This window comes from Crocodylus porosus, unplaced genomic scaffold, assembly GCF_001723895.1.
Source record: "Crocodylus porosus isolate Cpor-Errol unplaced genomic scaffold, CroPor_comp1, whole genome shotgun sequence".
Lineage (NCBI taxonomy): Eukaryota > Metazoa > Chordata > Crocodylia > Crocodylidae > Crocodylus > Crocodylus porosus.
Window position 1 is genome coordinate 25614494 of NW_017728911.1, and position 20261 is coordinate 25634754.

The 20261-nt window shown below is 39.4% G+C and overlaps 1 protein-coding gene across 1 annotated transcript in view; it reads left to right on the plus strand.

Annotated features, from left to right (window-relative positions):
* EFL1 (elongation factor like GTPase 1) overlaps nt 1-20261 on the plus strand; it is a 166667-nt gene that overhangs the window by 37230 nt on the left and 109176 nt on the right. Inside the window, exons 12-14 of the mRNA XM_019533698.1 lie at nt 12854-13005; nt 14227-14405; nt 17872-18007. Of these exons, the coding sequence (XP_019389243.1) occupies nt 12854-13005; nt 14227-14405; nt 17872-18007 (467 nt within the window). The remainder of the gene's footprint in view (nt 1-12853; nt 13006-14226; nt 14406-17871; nt 18008-20261) is intronic.

A 20261-nucleotide genomic window follows, 5' to 3' on the forward strand; every position in this document is an offset into this window, starting at 1 on the left:
GGGCTGGTTGCAGTGCATCAAAGGGTACTGAGGGAGTTGGCTAATGTGATTTGTAGCATCACTGATCGTTACCTTTGAAAACTTGTGGTGGTCAGGAGAAGTCCTGGATGATTGGAAAAGAACAAATATAGTGCCCATCTTGAAGAAAGTGAAAGAGGAGGATTCAAGGCACTACAGACTAATCAGCCTCACTCTAGTTCCTGCAAAAAATCACAGAGCAGATTCTCAAGGAATCTCTTTCTAAGCACTTGTAGAAGAAGGTGATTAGGAACAGTCAGCATGGATTTACCAAGGACAAAGTCATGCCTGACCAACCTGATTGTCTTCTGTCATGAAATGACTGGCTCTGTGGATTTGGAGAGACTACCAGTGGAGGTGATGCATCTTGACTTTAGCACGGTCTCCAACAACGTTTTCACTAGCAAGCTAAGGAAGTATGGGTTGGATGAATGGCCTTTAAAGTGGATAGAAAACTGGCTGGATCATTGGGCTGAAAAGGAGACCACCAACATCAGTGGCTCAGTGTCAGGTTAGCAGCTGGTAGGGTCTAATTAGCAGCAGGGGTTGGTCCTAGGACTGGTTTTCTTCAATATCTTCATCAACAACCTGGAAGATGGGACAGCCTGGACCCTCAGCAAGTTTTCAGATGATGCCAACCTGAGGCGAGTAATAGATATGCTGGAGGGTAGGGCTGGGATTCAGAGAGATCATGTCAAATTGGAGGACTGGGCGAAAAGAAATCTCATGATGTTCAGTAAGGACAAGTGCAAAGTCCTTAGAACAGAACAATCCCATGCTCCAGTACAGGCTGGGAGCTGACTGGCTAAACTGCAGCTCTTCAGAAAAGGACCTGGGGGTTACAGTGAACAAGAAGCCAAGTAGGAACCAACAAATGTGCCCTTTTTGTGATGAAGGGTAACAGCATATTTGGCTTGCATTAGTAGAAATACTGCCAGCAGATCAAGGGAAGTGATTTTTCCCCTCCTATTCAGCACTGGTGAGGCCACATCTGGACTATTGTGTTCAGTTTTGGGCCCCCCACTACAGAAGGGATGTGGACAAATTGGAGAAAGTCCAGTGGAGGACAATGAAAATGGAGAGGGGGTGGGCATGTGACTTTTGAAGAGCGGCTGAGGGAACTGGGTTGTTTAGTTTAGAGAAGAGAAGACTGAGAGGGGATTTAATAGCAGCCTTCAGCTACCTGAAGGGAGGTTCCAAGGAGATGGAGCTGAACCTTTTTCAGTGGTGTCAGATGACAGAATAAGGAGCAATGGTCTCAAGTTGGAGCAAGGGAAGTTTAGGTTAGATATTAGGATGAATTTCCTCAGTAGGAAGGTAGTAAAACACTGTAACAGGTTACCCAGAGAGGTGGTGGAAGTTCTGTCCTTGGAGGTTTTTAAGACCTGCCTAGACAAAGCTTTGGCTGGGATGATCTAGTTGGGGATTGTCCTGCTTTGAGCAGGGCTTTGTACTAGATGACCTCCTGAGGTCCCTTCCAATCCTGATTTTTCTATGATTCTGTATTTTTTAGTTAAAGAACTTTCTGCCTTTGTAATCCAACTACAGTTTGCCATGCTGAGCAGAAGTTTTATTCCTGGATTACAGTAGTTGTTTGTACTTATTTTAATGGTCATTTCTAATAGACTATTAACAATTTTCAACTGAACATGCAGTTAGAGTTATCAGGTAACATTGGGAATGACACCTACTTATATAATTAATAAAGCAGAATAGTCTCATAAAAGGGAAGGGAACAAACATGTTTAACATGGTTGCTTTGAAGTATTCCAACAGCTGTATGGAGACAAGCTATTTTTGTGCCCAACTGGGACACCTGGCACTGATCTAAAGAAATGACTTTTATTCATGGGTTGAATGTAGATCACTGGATGTTAAGTAATTGAGAGATTATGAAGGGAATAGCTTTTGGTGTCCTACAAAACTATTAAAACAAACATTGACTTCCTTTCTTTTTATTTATCATGACACATTTATAGGTTTTTCTTGCATACAAAACATATACTTATAAAAATCATATGATTATATATAATAAATATATCTGGATCAAATAAGCTTTCGAGCAGATACTTTGCATTTAAGTACTGAAATATTGAGATGCACATAATGAGAAAAATTGTCTGCTACTGTACGATAAAAAGTAGAAAAATGATTACTTTTCTGCATCAGCTTTATAAGACCACTGTAATTTTTATACTTATTTAAATATTAATCTGGATTATTTTCAGTTGCTCATTTATTGCTACACCTAATTATTCCTACTATGAGCTGTGTAAAATTTGTAATCGTCTATTGCAGAAACAGAAAAGTATTTTTACATTGCTTTTAAAGTGTTGCTGAACAAAAGTTCTAGTATGTGCATGTTTAAATCATTGTTTGGGTCAGGAGTGTAATTTTGGAATGCCTATATATTTTTTGGATCAGGTTCCTGAATATGTTCTGAGGTTAAAGGACGGGAAAACTATTGGTTGTGTCCTTGTGTTGAATTGCAAGGAATACAAACTGTCCTTTAAAAGTTTTCTATTTAAGGATGCTATTCATCAGAAGTTTGTGGTAATTCAGCTGAATCATGAAGCAGTCCACATGGCTACAGCTCTGTTAGAAGACTCCATACAATTTTCTCATGTACAGATGGCAGGTCCATACTTAGTTTGATAGCTAGGATTATACTTGTATCCCTGACCTCATGGAAGTTAACCAGAAAAGAAGCCAATTGCCTTTGGACCCCCTTTAAAAAAATAATTTTAGCTACAGACTGGGTAGAGTCAAATATAGTTTCATAGTTTCTGGGGTCAGAAGGGACCTGCGCAGATCATCTAATCTGACCCCCTGTCATGGCAGGAAAGAGTACTGGGGTCAAATGACCCCAGCAAAGTACTCATCAGGCCTCCTCTTAAACACCCCCAAGGGTAGGAGCCTGCACCACTTCTCTTGGAAGTTGGTTCCAGACCCTAGCCGCCCTGACCGTGAAGTAGCGCCTCCTGATATCTAACCTAAACCTTCCCTCTGCCAGCTTGTGACCGTTATTCCTGGTCACTCCTGGCGGTGCTCGGGTTTTATAGGGGAGCTACAGACATTTGCAGAAGTCACTGTCGGTGTGTTGGCAATTACTGGAGATCCTTGATAGCAACTTTGTAGTTAGGATGACTTTTTAACTGGGAATGATGAGAGAAATTGACTAATTTTTTTCTCTAAATGTCAAAGACCAATTGAAATGTACTTAATAAAATTCCCAATTTAAAACTGCTTGAAAAGAATGTTTTGATTAGATCTTGTAAGAGCTACAGTCTTTTAGTATGAAGATTTAGGAACATCTTTAACTGAAAGATTTTCACTGTGTCCATGGACCAGATCAATTGGCTCTGGGTGCACTCATGCCTGATTTAAAGCTCTTGGAAATGCACAAAATCTGTAGGATGCAACTTTCTCTGTTTTTCTGTGAGATTTTGTCCTAGAATGGGGAGAGGTCAAGCAGAGTTGCTGATGGATACAATTTTATCTTTTAAAAGATATCAGGTCTGTGTGAAATGGGCCCTATTCGATTCGGATTTGGCTCCAATCAGAGACAGTGATTCAGTCTGTTGGTTCGGGTCGCTGTCCCCGATTTGATTTGGCCGAATCTGAATCTGAAGATTTGATACCAATTCAGCGAAACAGTGATTTGGACACAGGTACGGCTTTAAAAGTTTTTTTTTTCTACGTACCTTGAGGTAGCAGCGCGGCTCATGATTGTTGCAATGCTGGGGCTCATGGAGCGTCCCACAGCAGTGCAGGGGGCTCTCCAGTGTGCTCGGCAGCGAACCCAGAAGTGGACCAGAAGTATTTGATAAATGCACAGGTATCTAGAAAGGGACCTGCAGGTTACAACGAACAAGAAGCTGAATATGAGCCAGCAGCGTGCCCTTGTTGCCAAGAAGGCTAACCGCATCCTGGGCTGCGTTGGTAGGAGTGTTGCCAGCAGGGCAAGGAAAGTGATTATTCCCCTCTATTCAGCAATGGTGAGGCCACATCTGGAGTACTGTGTTCAGTTTTTGCCCCCCACTACAGAAAGTATATGGACAAATTAGAAAGAATCCAGTGGAGGACAATGAAAATTTCACCAATTTCAATGTTGTGTTATGAGAATAACACAGCAGACTACAAGCTAAACTGCAATACTGGGCCCAATTGGAAAATAGTCTGATGCAAGATGGACAGTTAACCTGTCTAGTCCATCCCAAATACTGTCAGTGTTGTGCTGTCAAGAGTCCTGAAATGGACTAAGTCATGTCAGTTTCAAGGTTGATGTTGGAGGCAAGGCAGTCAGAGGGGTGAATAGATGGCAGGATTTCTAAGAAGTAACGTAACCTGGAGTTCACCTCATAGTAAACTTACTCCATGATAATTGATACATGATCAGCTCTGCCAAGCTAGCTGCCTACAGTAAGCACTGTTACAACATCTGGCCACTAAATACCAGGGAGCCATTTTGTTTCAAGCAGTTGCTCTGTGATTAAATTTGCTAGGACAGTGGTGCCCAAACTTCTTTCCGTGTGGGCCAAGTGAGTGGTGCCAGATCTGTCCTTGGGCTGGATCTAGCCGGTGGGCTTGATCCAGTGTGCAGGGCCAGTGTGGTGGGTGTCTGATCTGGCTGTGGTGATCCCTCTGTCCTGGAAGAGGTGCAGGGAAGTGGCCTAGTCCTGATGTGGATGTGTGGAGTTGCCTGGCTCTGATCCAGGCACGTGGGGATTGGGGGGAGGAGGGGCAGGGCAGAATGTCCTCTATCAGGGTTGGGGGGCATGGAAATGAGGAGCAGCTTGGCCTGATTTGAATGTGTGGGGACTGGGCCCAGCCCTGACCCTACTCCATGGCAGTGGCCCAGGCAGACTGCGCAGAGCTTCGCCCCCACCACAACCCCCTGCCAAATTTTCTAATCCCTGAGGATCTCTGTGGGCCTCCATGGGCTGGATTTGGTCCAAGGGCTGCACTAGAGGAATGGACATCACACGTTCCACATAATTGCTTTCCCATATTGAACAGTTACTATACATTTTTCAAGGGATAGGTTTATCATAAATTCAGCTGATTGATATCATAGTCTTGGTGTTCTGTCTAGTCCACTTTTCCTGTCTAGTAAAGTGCATTTTGTATGTTGTGGGACTACATGCTGAGTAACAATGTCGCAAGCTTTCAGTAAGGTGTAAACAACTGAACAGGGGCTGAATGCAGGCCCTGAGTATCAATGTAGCAAGCATTAATGAGGTCTCCACCCATGGGCATTTTAAGTCATTTGTACTGGACAATACCAAACATTCCCAGCTACTGGTATGGGAGGGACAAAATACTGTAATGTGGTAAAAGGATCAAAGGTTAGCCAAATGAAGTATCTTCTTTAGGGCAGGGGTTGTCAGGGGATACTTGAGAAGGCCCTAGGGGGTGTGGAGCCTCGCAGTGGACCCTGAAATATCTTAGTGTGCTTTGTAAGTGGCTGAGAGCTAGACAGATTCTTGTGGTAACACTGTGGCAGAAATACCAGCATCCTCTTCCTCTTTCCTGCCAGATATACTAGATCTCTCAGAAAGAGATTATCTGGATCACACACTGTTCTTGGTGCACTTGAGTAAGAGTGTAGTCAAATGGGATCATTATAAACCAAGCCACTGCTCTGTCTTCTGGGAATTATTCAAGCATTCCAAACCCTTAAGTATTTTCTCCTGTATTTCAGATTTCGAGCAAACTCTGTTCCACAAAATAGCCAGAAAACTCCTACATTGGCCTAAATTCTAAAGAGGCAAATGTTCATTAGTGAACCAGTGACAAGTATAAATATGATATCAAAAAGACACTGCAAGATGAGGCATGAATAATAAATTAATACATATATTAAGTATAGCTTTCTTGCCCTTCTGCCTCTGTACTGTTGGATTTGTGGTAACTAATACCGTGCTTCCCCAAAAATAAGACACTGTCTTATATTTATTTTTCCTCAAGAAGACACAGTATGGCTTATTTTCAGGGGATGGCTTATTTTTATTAAGTATACCGTGTTTCCCCGAAAATAAGACACTGAGAGAGACCCACAGTGCTGAGTAAAACAGCAGCCACAGCTTTATTCTTCCCCCTGAGGACACACAATACCTAAAGCAGAACTTCCTGCTCCTCACTTCACTGAGAAGACTTGTACTTTCACTTTCTATTTCTCCCTCTCCGGTCACCTCCGAGATAGCAGCTGTCACGATGGGGCAAATGAGAAGGGCTGCCCGTCTTATTTACCGCTTCGCGCCGGTACGCTTAGCCACGCCTATCACTATGTCTTATTTTTGGGGTATGGGTTATATTGCGCAAATACGGAGAAATCCTGCTACGGCTTATTTTATGGGTATGTCTTATTTTCGGGGAAACACGGTAGGTACATATATTAAAAAGTGTAAGTTCTACAAGTTCCAAGAAGAGCTCAAATAAAACTTAGAACTCTGTAAAGCATTTCTGAAGTAACTCGTCTGTAAAATATGTACTAGATGCAAAATACATTATACTAGGGTATAAGCGTTTTATTGGCCACCAATAGGAATGTTCTGTGTAATTCCTCTTGGCTAGTCCTCTGGAACTCATTCTGGTAAAACTGTTCTAGAGCATGTATCCAAACTGTCTCTCAGTAAGTTTGGACTGTTGTCACCCTCCACTTCTGCACAGGGAGACTGTTGGAGTTTGTGTGCTCTCCTGAGTATAATAGCAGCTAATATGCATAATACAGGTCTGTGAAAATGCAAATGTGTGGCAGTGAGTATCTCAGGGAATGGGAGACAATAGATGAGAGGTAAGTGGGGAGCAGGGAGAAAGAATGTAGAACGGGTGGTAGAATGTAGCTGGTAAAATGCAGACAGGTTACCTGGGGTTATCAGATGGCAGGCAGTATAATGTGCCATTAATCCAATGTCTATATTTAGTCCATGATTTTTTGTATCCACTAGATTTATGAAGTGAAATTTGTAGGCTCATGTACAAAAGCTGTTTTGTAAATTCCCTTTGAGGATTAGAACTTAGAGACTGAAGAGAGAGTGGTTGTCTTGTGAGAAGGGTGTTACCCACAGGTAATTGGGTATTTTTATCTTTGATAGATTTTTAGTGTGCATCCATTCTGATGCACAGTTGTTTGGTTTCTCCAACATATTTTCCATCAGGACATCTGGTGCACTGGATGAGATGTATTACATTTCTGGAGGTGCAGGTGTAAGGTGCAGGAATGTTGACAGTTCTGTTGTGGGGTGTAGTTATTATGTGACTGGTGGAGATGTGTTGGCAGGTTTTACATTTTTTGTCCTGATATGGTCTGGGTCCATTTGATGTGCTTTGGGCCACAGGAAGTTTGGTAAGTGTGTTCGTGGAGAGAGTGCCAGTATTTGAGAGTTGACTGGTTCCTTCAGCTTCATTGGGTATGAAGTTGGAATGTTGTATGGTATTGGTGTTGATTCTCTGGTGGTGGTTTAGTGGCTGGGAAAGTTGTTCCTGTAGTAATTGGTTCCAGTTCTTCTTTTTATGTTGGATGGATGTTGTAAAAAAAAACCTTTAGTAGTCTTTTTGTATATGTTGCATAATGTTTGGAAAGATGTTTGTATTTTATCTCTTAAGTTGTTGTAGCATGTGTTGTTTTCCTTCTTGAAATGATCTTTTGGAGTAGGTTATGTGAAGGGCATGATTTCTAAGCTTTTCTGAAGTTCTGCATAGTTGGTAAGCATATTTGGAGTAGTGTGTAGTAGTCAGAGAATTGTATGTGTTTAGTCCTCTGGGAATGATACATTTCTTGGATAGGCTTAGAAAATATGTCACTGTTGAGCTTGGCTTTTTTCTTCTTCATGCCGTGATGTTTCCATTTTAAATGGCAAAATTCAATATCTTCTATGCTTTAAGGTTGGTTGTAGCTGTGTTGGTCTAAGGACACAGGCAGGCAAGGTTCTTTGGGTAATGTGATATTTTATTAGACCAACTAAATATTTAGAAATCTTAAATTTAAAACTGAAAAATGAGCCACTTTTCAAAAAGGGAAGAATGGTACAATGTAGGCCTTTTATGCAGTAGATTGAATGAGTGTCTGTCTGAAGAATAAGTTTGCATTCTGTTTTATGCCTCATCTCAGAGGAGGATCCAGCATGTTGGGATGTAATGCAATAGACATTTCTTTTTGCTTAGCTTCCGTAGGAAAAGGTGGTTTGATGATATTGGACAGTAACAGGCAGGAAGACCAGAACTGATTGGAGGTTTCTTTAATTCCAGTTATGTTGTTGCTTATTCAGATGAGCTAGGAGGGAAAAAAGTGATAAGGAGTAAAAATGGGATTAATTTGATCTGCACTGTTCACTTCTCCCACTTTTCCATCTTTGTATTTTTGTTTGTATCTTTTCAGGAAAACCCTGATTTTGTTTGCACTTTTATTATCACTGTCTTTAAATCATCTCATGAAAATGTGTGTGAACTGAAGCACAGCTGCGTACTGTGATTTTTCACTTTGTATTAAAGAGGCTATTGGGAATCTGTGTAATGCATGCTTTTTATTTTCCACTGGGCTTTTAATATCTATCCATTTTTTAAATGCATGTGAATACTGTTGCATAAGAATTTTAGTTCACAAGTATTCTTTGATCAGATATGCTTATGTATGTGTGTGATTATATGCTTATGCTTGTGTGATTATAATCCCTGCCACATCACCCCATATTGCTTGTGTACTAAGAAAATTTAAATATACCAAAGATACTGTATATCCTTCCATCTCATGGCCGAAAATATTAACATTTTCAAAACTGAAAACATAGTGCTGTCATTAGAAAACAGTTGGTCATGTAATTTAGGAATGTTTTGGCTCTTAACTTTTCCAATAGAGCCTCTTTCATATTTAAACCCCTGATAATGCATCACATAAGTAATGGTGGAAGGTGAAATTTTTAAATTAAGTTTAGAAAATTATTTAATTCTTGAGAGAAAGGGAATCTGTGTAATACATATGTCATTTTTGTAATCTGACCTCATATATTAAGTGGAATTATGCCTGGACAGTACTTTGGAGGATCTCTAAAGACAAGTAGATGTAACAAGGAAATGTTGTTGACCCAGTTAAGTTGAGCACTGCTCCAGAATTGTGGTGCTGAACATACTGTTTTACTCTTGAGATATTAGTATTGGATCAAATCAATTTTTTATGTATCATATTAAGACTGTTGAAATTATATATATATATAAATGCAGTTAAGATAGTAAATAAGTATTAACTACATGATATAACTATGATTAAGATTATATGCTTGATAAAGAAGACAACAGTTTCTGACTGAGCACCTGTTAAACCCCAGTTAAACATGTGCATTATTTACTTCCAGAGTTTAAAACATAAGCCATCATTTTGACTGAGGCTACTCTTTGATTGGTTCTTAACTTTTCTGCCTGACTACCAATATTGTTGATAATTTTCCTCTTTTTTTGCAACCTTGTTCTAGGGTATACTTTCAATAAATAATGGATGATTATTATCATTATCATTCATGTATACTCTTTCATTGCAGATAGGTCTTTATTTGGCCAACTGTTAATTTGGAAATACCTACCTGCCTGTCTTTAGCAAGGTCAAGGTACCCTTTTTTTCTAAGGCTTAAATCAAAAAAGGGCTAATATGTTATATCCTGTCCAAACAGTAAAGCAGGTATTCTCAGCCAGGGTCCATGGCACCTTGGGGAGCCTTTAAATTCTATCAAGAGTGTCTCAGGGTGCCACACCATCCTAGCACTGTTAGGTGTGCTAATGTGATTTACAAGATAACCGCTGGGATTTCAAAATGAAATCCATAGTGTCGAAAACATTCTGACCTGTTGTGGGCTTTCTGAGCTCTTAGCAATAGAAGAATTGATCTACTATTTTTCTGTAGTCAAAATGACTGCTTGAAGATGTTAAAAAACAACCAAAACTAGTGCTTTACTTTCAACTCAGTTCGTCCCTGCACTGAGCCCAGCACATGCCCAGAAGAGGCAGCATGTTAGTTGGACCTGGCTTGCCCAGTGTCTGTATAGACTACATGTTTTAGTGGGGCTTTTATCTAGTAGCTGATTGACTCCAATATAGCTAATATTGAATTGCTGAAAAACCCCACTGAAGCACTCAGTGTACACAGATGCTGTAGAGCCGGGTCGAAGTAACATGCTGCTGCTTCCAGTAAAGCACGGTTTGCTTGGGTCTTTTTAATGTCTGGAAGCAATCAAAAATGAATAAAAATTAAGAGCTGGTATTTTGCGCGGGGTCCTTTGAGTTTAGAAGTATTAAGAATTAGGGGTGCACCAATAGACATTTTGGAGGCCAATACCAATAGCTGACATTTAAGGAGGCATGTTGTCCCAAACCAATACAGTATCCAATACAGCTGCCATCAGGTGGCATGTCGGGTGTGGTGGAAGGGTCGTGGGGGGCAGATGGACACCCCCCTGTGGTGAGGGAGGGGGCAGCGGGAGGGGTGTAGCTCATGGGGTGGGGGCAGCTCCTGTTGCTGCTTGCACCTCAGGAGGGTGGGGAGTGTGTGGCCTTGGGTCTGCGGGGCGGGGCAGGCCGCCGCTGCGGGGTGGGGCTGGAGCCAGGCTGTGCAGGGCTTTCCTTGGCGGGGGCTGGGCTTGGAGTGGGCTGTGGCGGCGCTGGGAGGAGACTGCATCCACCCCAAATTTTGCCGCAGCTCTGCTTCCAGCCCTGCCCCATGCCACTGCCTGGCACAACCCCGGCCTAATGCCCCACTGCCGCCCAAGCACTGAGAAAAGCCGAGGCTGCTGTGGGCAGTGGTGCGGGGCTGGGAGCAGAGCTGCAGCGAAATCTGAGGTGGCTGCAGCCTCCTCCCAGTGCCACTGGAGTCTGCTTCGTGCCCAGCCCCCAGCAAGAAAAGCCCTGGTCAGTGCCGGCACCAGCACCGGCACCAGCTTCACCCTACAGCTGCTGCCCACCCTGTGCCATGGAGATCTGAAGGCACGTGCCTACGTTCTGTGCCGCCCCCCTGCCTGGGCAGCACCTGCCCCTGCTCCTGCCCCCTCACCATGGGGGGCTGTTGATCTGCCGCCCCATACCTCTTCCCTCCCTTCTCTTCCGACTTAGCAGCTGGAGGCAGCTTTCCACATTGCCGGCTGTGCTTTGTGCTGCGCTGCAGCTGTGCGCAGCAGGGTATTTATCTGATATAGACAGTTTTCTTCATATAGGTACTGATTTGATATCAGACTGATGCATCAGTGCATCTCTGTTATGAATCACTGCAATAAAGGAAGGGACCAGGCAGCAGCTGATTAAGGAGAGAGAAACTACGTGAAGGCTGCTGCTTTCTGCCCAAATGTAGGCGAAGTGTATAGCAGCTCTGAGGCATGATTCTGAGCCATTTAGGATTACCAAAGCTTTGACAGAGATGGCGAGGGCAAGATGTAGGCATAGAAACCTTTGATTGCTATGTACATTTTGTATGGAATGGACTCTGTCTGTTTTAGAAGAAGCTGTTTTTATTGATTATTGCTTATAGCGTCCTGGAAAGAAATGCCCTGCAGATACAAATTGCAGTTGGGCCAGCCATACTAACAATATTGGAGCTGGGAGGCATCCAGCTCATGACTGCATCAAAGAAAGGCTTCGTGGGAAGAGGGGAGGGTGGCAAAACTTATTGTCAGAAGGTTTTGTGAGAGGCTGCAGTGATATATGATACTGCAATGAATTCTTTTGTAGTAAACTTAAATCAGCCACAGCTCTGTAAAAATGTTAGAAATAATAGCATTTAAGAATAGTTATACCTTTATTATCCTTTGGAAGGAATTACTATGTGACATTAGGTCTTCAAGAAATGTAGGCATTTCTGGTCAGTCATCTTAATTTTTTTTCGTAATTCATCCCTTTCTATTAAAAAAAAGAAAAAGGAAAAACAAGTTTTTTTTTTAAAGATAAATGCCCAGTATGGACTAAATTGAGATAATGCCAGTTTATTAGTCTTGTTTGGTTGTTTAAGTCCAACTCTCTTTACTTCATGAGACTTTTGAATACCAGGTAGAACTTATTAGGAATATATTTGGTTTTGAGTTGTGTTGCACATCTAATAGTGCATGAAGGAAATATAAATGCAGGAGGAGAAACTACTCCTATTGGACTTGAAGGAAAAACTGCCATTGATTTTGCTAAAAGTACTGTTGCATCCAAGGTGCATTGTAAGAATTTTTTTAAAGCTGTTTATAGTCTAATTTTTTAAGTTATACTCTTTGCATGTTATTTAGGGTATATATTCACCAGATATGAGGGCTGATATATCAAGCAAAACCTTTTTTTCTCTTAGTAGTTTGCAGTATTATCTAAGAAATTAAAGCTGGATTTAAAAATGGTACAGGTAATCCTTAAAAAGAAAATATTTCCTACTGGTTAAATATAAATTAATTCATTTTGCAATTTGGTGGTAGTGGTTTAGTATAACTGCTTCTAGACTAGATTACTTGTCTATATTATTTAGAGCTATAATTCTAACGTATTAATATGAAATGCTACTTTTCATAAGAGGAAGTAAATGTTTTAACCCTTGCATACTTACTCAACTAAAATATGATAATTCACAGAACTATTGTAAATCAGGTAGGTTTATTCCATGCCAGAAGTATAACTATAAATCTTTGTAGAGCCTTCCTTAGTGGAGCAGAAGAATGGAGTATTTTATTACTCCTTTAAAATACCTTAGTAACAAACCTTAAATAAAAAACTTTGGAAACTGAGTTCATTTTTGCCTACCTCAGACATAGCATTGCATACATCTTGATTTAATTTATTTGAAAATTAGTATAATTTCCAAATGCTAATAATTTTAAGTTGTGTATAGGCCTTTAACACAGGAAGAAATTGCTCAAAGGCGGGAGCTTGCAAGACAAAGGCATGCAGAAAAATTGGCAGCTATTCAAAGCCAAGAGCTACCAGAAAAGGCCCTTTGTGGAAATGCACCTGAAACAACTGGGAAGACGGGTGAGACAAAAGGTATCATACATAGTGAGACTGAATTTTGCTATGCATTTTTCTCATTGGGCTAAACTTTATTATAGTGTATAGGAGCCAAACAAGGGCAGGACTCCCTGTGCTATGAGCTGTACAAAGAATAGGAGTCCCAGGTTTAAAGAGTTTACAGTATGTACAGACAAGGCACATACAAGGTAACAAAATGGTCTAAAATATGCCTGCAGAGTGATGATTTATAAATATTCTGTTAGCGCCACAATTTGTTGTGTGTGCTATTTAAATGCTTGTGTTGGTGTTAGTGAAGAGGGGCTTCAGTAGACAGAAAAGCAAGGAAGCGGGATTAGCAAGATCCAGCATGGATAAAAAGGGAGGGAAGTAAAGGGAAGAACTTGGAGATGGAGTGAGAGAGGAGAAAAATGTGCAAGAGAGGGAGAAAGGTTGAAGTAAATAGCCAGTCATATCAATCAGTCAGTACTACTTTTACCTTTTAATTCAGATGTGGTTGTATGGAAATAACCTCGTACATATACATGGTTATAGATAAGTGAAAAATTTAATCCTAGTTGTTAGTGGTGCTAACTATAAGCTGTTATGACCAATGTTCTTCAGCTCCTATAAATATTTAAATCGTCTGATTAAAAGTGTTTCTGGTGGTGGTTGTTCAGATTTGTGCCAGAGAGAATTTGAATTTGTGGTCCTTAGGTCATGCTTTTTTCTTAAGACTTGTGTACACACACAATTGTAATGCTATAAGTTAAAGCAGTAAGTCTTTTGGAGCTGGGCTGACCAAGTTCCAGCTCACAGAGCTGTGTCATCCAGCCTGTAGGGCTCCCCATGGGTCTGGAAATACAGAGGCTGGAGAGCAGCAGCAGGGTTGAATGAGTTGGGTACTACAAATTTTGAGGTAGCTGTTGCTGTAAGGGTGGGTTATACTAGTATAGATATATTACTATACATGAAGAGGGATATTAGTTTAAGATACATGAGTGTAAAGCACCGCTATGCCAATCTAGCCCTGCTAGATTTATACCAGTATAACTATTTCTTGGAAAAAAAAGCCAAGATCAAACCCCAACCAAAACAGTTACACTGCTACAAAAATTGTGTTCAAGGCCCAAACCTTGAGTTATTTTCTCCAAATGTGCCCTCACAATGTGGACTCTACATGATTGATTAGTATTTTTTTTCTCAAAATGCTACAGAAAACAGTTTTCCACTTCATTATTTTTTAACTTTGATTAGGTGATGAGCAGCAGCTCACCAGTCAAATAGAGGTTATGACCCTCAAAACTCTGAAACAGGAAGCAGACAACAAGGAGTCTTTCATTGCCTTTGCTAGAGTGTTCAGTGGTGTGGTGCGAAAAGGGCAAAAGATCTTTGTACTGGGACCAAAATATGATCCTTCTGAATCTTTGCACAAGGTAAGAGGTGATAGTGAATGTCAGCTTAATTTGATATTGTTTCTTAACTTTGATAACTTGAATGTCCTTTCAGATGCTGTTCATTATAATTTATTGTGGAATTTGAAAAAATACCTGAGTGATTTAGGAAACCAGTATCCAAAATTTTACTATTAGACTAACAATAAGGGCTGTTTTGCATTATGTCCTTAATCCCAAATTTGTAAACTAGGATTATAGCAAAGGTGAAAGTCTCTCGTAATTTAAGTAGTATCCATCCCATGCTGTCTAGGTAGGTGTAGCAAAAGAGAAGTATCTTTGTATAGATACACGCACAACTTTACTCAAAGTTGCATGTCTCTCTGTGGGTGCATCTACATGTGCAGTGAACACTACACAATAAACTTTGATGTAGTTCATGTTGGAGTTTATTGCTCTCAGGTGCAGCGTTTACATGTGTGCCCAGGACCACAGCATGTTGAGCCAGGGCTGTGCAGCCTTGCCTGACAGAGGGTCTAGGGGGTCAGCTTTTAGCTGGTCCACCCCCGCTCAGTGTGCTGTGGAAGGGCTGGCTGGGGCATGAGGGTGCTACGGGTCAGGGCTAGACATGTGCATTGTAGCAAAGTAAATAACTCTGCCATAAGATGGTACTCAAATTGGGTGGTAATAACCTACGGCAAAGTTGATTTGTTTTCTCTGGCCTAATATGTCTGTGCGTATAGGCGGCTTAGTGGTAAGTGTCTCATGTAGAGTCCCCCTGCGCGAAGTATCACAGTTAAAGGAGTTAAGATTTTGAGATTACTTTTTCTTTTCCATAAAAATCTGATTTATTAACAGCCTCATCTCAGAATGGAAATTTATTGGTAGCTTTACATGCCCTGTACGTCCATTTGAGAATGTATGCTTATATATAATCTATATATTGTGTGTCAAAAGTTACATTAGTTATTTTTTATGTGACTTGTAACACTCATATGATTACATCAGTCAGTTGACTTGTATCTGATTGTTGTATGTTGTCTAGGTGCCAGCTTGTTGCTAATACTTAAATTTTCGTGGCTTTTAAATCAGAATTTCTGAACTTTAATCTGTGAAAACTGAGATTTTGCCCAGATATATAGGAGATTACTTTTGTGGATATGTTGATTGTTTTTTTGTTCCTAAATGGGGAGGTATAGATTGCCCTAGGGTAAGGTTTATATAATTATTCCACAAAGGACTACATCCACATTTTCTTTTGAGTGGATCCATTCATAATGGCGCACCCTTTGATTTTTACTGGGAAAAAAGTCTAATAAAAAACCTTAACTTGATGGCTATAATGTTTTTTTCCCCTGAGATGGTAGAATTAACCCAGTATAGTGGCTTAAAGATAAGCAGCAAAGGACTTTTAAAAAATTGAGCTCTAATCCATTTTTGCGATTTTTATCATGATAAACACAACCTGAAAGTGCATATGTATAGTTCTCATTTTCAGTCTTCTCCTTAAAAATGTCAGATTCAAGTTCTCATCAGCCATACTTTTGTTTTGAGTAAAAATTCTTTCCCCTTTCAATTATTCAATTTTCACTCTTTTGACTCTGAAGTCATCACTAGTTCATCAGTCACCACAGAATCTGAATTGCCAATGTAAAATATAAGTGAGAAAAATGTGGGGTATGGGAATATTCAAAGTTTCTTTGTTATTCTTTTATGAAGAAAAAACTTTTGAGTGCAACTTCTTTTTCTTTTTAGACCACTTTTTATGAGGAGGAAGGGACAGTTGTTAATACATTTAAAAATCTTGCTTTAACTTCAGACCAGTGAAAGATACTCAGTTGTGTATAGTTCTATATAAAACTTTCATTTAAATGTACACATTTCAATTATTTGTATTAAATTCATTTGAGATTAGGAAAGGTACAAATAGAATAGTATATATTTGTCATCAAACAGAAAATATACATGCAAGTCTAAGTAACACTTAACTGCAGCATCTTTTTTTAATGTTAACTTCAGTAAATTACTAGAAACCAGCAATTTGTTCAAATTTATAGCTTATTGGATTGTGACAGGCATAGGGGAACTAATACTTAGTTATGAACTACGGCAAATAAAAAAATCTACTTGCTTATGGTCACCATCTGTTGAGGGATTTTTTTTTTTAATGCTGTACTAAAAAAGTTTTGACTTAGTGGTCATAGAATTTCCATTAGGTATTATGAAAGTTAATGTAACGAGTTGAGTCATTTATTTTTCTGTTACATTATTCCAAATTGTATTTGTTGTTGCTTTCTCAGATATGCATGAAGCATCTTAAGAGGATCACAATTTGGGGCAAAAATGTAGAATTTTAATACTTAACCTACTAGTGTTGGTTAAGCATTGCATTTTTCTTGAAACCCATCGGTCCACTCAGTTTTTGCTTCCTTTATTGTGCAAGTGAATACGTAATTTTTAGAATAACCAGTACTGTAAATATTTGTAAGTTTTCTTGAAATAAAATGTGTTATACATACTGGCATATGGTTTCTCCCTTCCAGAAGATAGAGACAGTAGACTAAGAACTGTTTGCAGCTGTTATTCTCTGTATACAAGTGCTTGCACAAAGCAGTTTTTTCAGCATCCCCAGTGGACAATTAGAATCTTTATCAGTTACTAAAAACAGAACAAACAAGGCCTTTCTGTTACCTTGTCTCTCCTTCCACTGCTCATGAGCCTATTTGAACTTGGAACCCCGATACAGACCAACGTGCTCTTTGGGGTATGTATGGCTTTCAGGTCATTGGTTTGGTAGCCTTCATTTAACGGCCTGGATACTCATGAAGGGAATGGCAGGAGGAAAGGGAGGGAAAGACAGCTTTTACACTTCGGTTCCCTTCTGGCAGCAAAAGTCTACCTTTGAAGGCCAAGTTATGTTGCAGTTCTTTCCATCCTTTGCCATCCGTTCCCCCCAAGAAGCGTTCTGACATGTTCTGTAGCAGAGATGTCAAACATGGTCTGTACAGCTATGTTATCTGGCCCATGGGGCTCTTAGAGGGGCTGGGAGTTCAGGGAAGGAGGGAGAAGGGGCAGGTCCTGCAATCAAAATCTAGTATACAGAACCCAGATGGGAGGTGCATGCTTGCTGTGTTCTCTCCTGCGGCTTTCTGATGCCATTCACCCCACCACCAAAGTGGGTCCAAATCCAGCCTGCGGGACAGAAGGAAGTGTGATTTTGATGTCTCTGTTCCACAGAGATCATAGAAAGAGACATGAAAATTTCGGAAGAGTCCCACTGATTTGTCAGAGTTTTATTTCCTATATATATATATATATATATATATATATATATATATGATTCTTACACCTGAAAGTATATCCTTAAAGTACATTACTGTGAATATCATCTTACTTTCTCAGAATTTTTTCTAATAGTTTAATTTTTTAAAATAAAAAATTGCTTAGATTTTTTTTAATGGTTTGGAGCTAACTGAGAAATAACTACAGTTACCTTTTCTGTTCCTAGTTACCATTGGGGTGTTCTGCTGCAGATGATCTACCATCAGTACCTTACATGGGCTGTTGTATATTAGAAAACCTCTATTTGCTGATGGGAAGAGAACTGGAGGATCTAGAAGAAGTGCCTTCAGGCAATGTTCTAGGTAGGAGTTTGTTCAGGATCTGAGCCTCAACTGTATATCACTCAGTATATAAAAGATATTGTTCACATGTGGTTGCAGTTAATTAAGAATAAGCATTAGCTTAAAGGTTTTGAACATTTGTGTTTAAGTGAATTGAATATGGGGAGGAAGAGACTATGTAAATTGAATGGTTTTGAGTTCTGTGCCTCTTGAGTCAGGAAGTGAGACTAATGTACAAGTAGCATAACATAAGGGATTACAAGTTAAACTGGTCTGAATCGTTTTCTTCTTTAGTCTTGGAGACCATCGCTACCACAAGGCACCAAGGGCAATTTTAGGGTCTTAAGTAGCTCATGAATTGCAAGGATTAGAAACAATGGTTTTCCAAGTGGAAACCTTGTTATCGTAGTTTTCTAGTGATGTGGATAATTACAGTTTTATTATTAATGGATCTTAGTGATTGCTGAATGCTAAGAAATATGTTTATGCCTGTGGCAAAATCTCAGACTTTTTCCCATATTCAGTCTTGTGCTACTCGATACCAAACCTGGGATTATTCTGCCCAAGATTTTTTTGTTACTAACCTTGTATTGCTCTTTGTTTCTTCTGATTACCACTTTTACTGCAAAAACAGAATTTATGCTTTGGAAAATATAGATTTAATATAATTTCTTTTATAATTTACATATTTTTTCTTGAAAATTGGCATGAACTGTATAATACAACGTGGGATTAATTTCAGATTTATCAACTGATTTATATGAAATTATGGGACTCTTGGATTTCTTACTGTGCATACAGATAACAGCAATTTGGTATCCCTGTACACACTGCTTTGTAAAACAAAGGAGTCAGTTTGTAAGTAAGACCATTTGAATGTTAAAACTGTTGTAAATAATATAATCAGATCAACTAATTGCATTGTTTTGTAGCTTAGCTCTGAGTTTCTTCAACTTCACTAAAATGTCAGAATTCACATTAGTGTAATTGAAAACTTAAAAATAGAAGTTTGATTTAAAAAAAACCCAAAATCTGTCTGATTATTTTCAAAGCTGGTACTTGAGAGTGAAGTTTATAAATCCCAAATGTAAGGTTCTGTCAGAAAAATAGATAAATATATTTTATTGCTAGCGTGAACAAATCATGGTTATTCACTGACCAGACTATTTATAAAAAGTACAAGGTTCACTTTGTTTGACTTGTGAAGCCTAGTAAATATAGAGCTGCTCTCATTTGACCTCAGCCACTGCAACTAGAAGGCCTTGAATTGATTTAGTACAAAAACAGTTCATGATCTAGAAGTGAAACTGTTCATAATCTGGCATTTAATATCAGCTCACGCTAACGTATGGTCAAACGGTGAAATTAAAATGCTGTGTGTGTGTGTGTGTGTGTGTGTGTGTGTAAATGCTTTTTGTGGGATACATATGCCTCTAAATAAATGTTTGCTATCTCCTTATAATGTACATGGGACATTAAATTATGTTTCCAGATTTTTAGACCTATCATGGAAACTTAAAATTAGTTCCAGATGTTATTAAGTCAGTATCCTTTAAAGTGCTGCAGAAACATCTTCAGAAGTAATATTATACCCACTATTTTTTGTTAGAAATCTCAGAAAATAATGAATTTCAGTAAACTACATTTTTGTTTATACCTTTTATGGTTATGCATGGGGCATCATTTAATATCGTGATACTTAATAACTGTCCTCTGCTATTTAGATCCCTAATTTTGTACAGTAACGCTGACATGTAAGAGCCCGTTCAAGTGGGGTGTTTAACTCCTCAACTGGGGATGTATTTTAAATGAAAATATCCTAAAGTTAAAAACAAAAAAATACTTACTGGAAACACAGGGATTTTGTTCTTCTTTACTGGAATATTTCTTGTGTGTTGGCTTTTAAATGAATGGGCTGCTTATTTATAGAAGGCAATAGGTAATTTTGTTTTAATGTCTTTTGTCTTTCTGAAGCATCAAGAGAAAACTAATTGCACTTTTACTGTATTCAAATAGCCATGATACCTATGGCTTATACCTCTTGGTATATGACACAAGTACCACCTTACACAAATCTGCAGAATACCTTAGATGTGTATATTTTAAGCATAAAAGAGAACTTTTAATGCTGCATAAATTCTGTAGATTTTGAACAGTGTACAGCCAGAAGAATGAGTCTGAAGTAGCTGATAGGCCACATTTTTCTCCAGCCTACCTTTTAAAAATTGACTTTTAACACATGTCCCAGGTGGGAAAAATAACCCTTGTTCCAGTG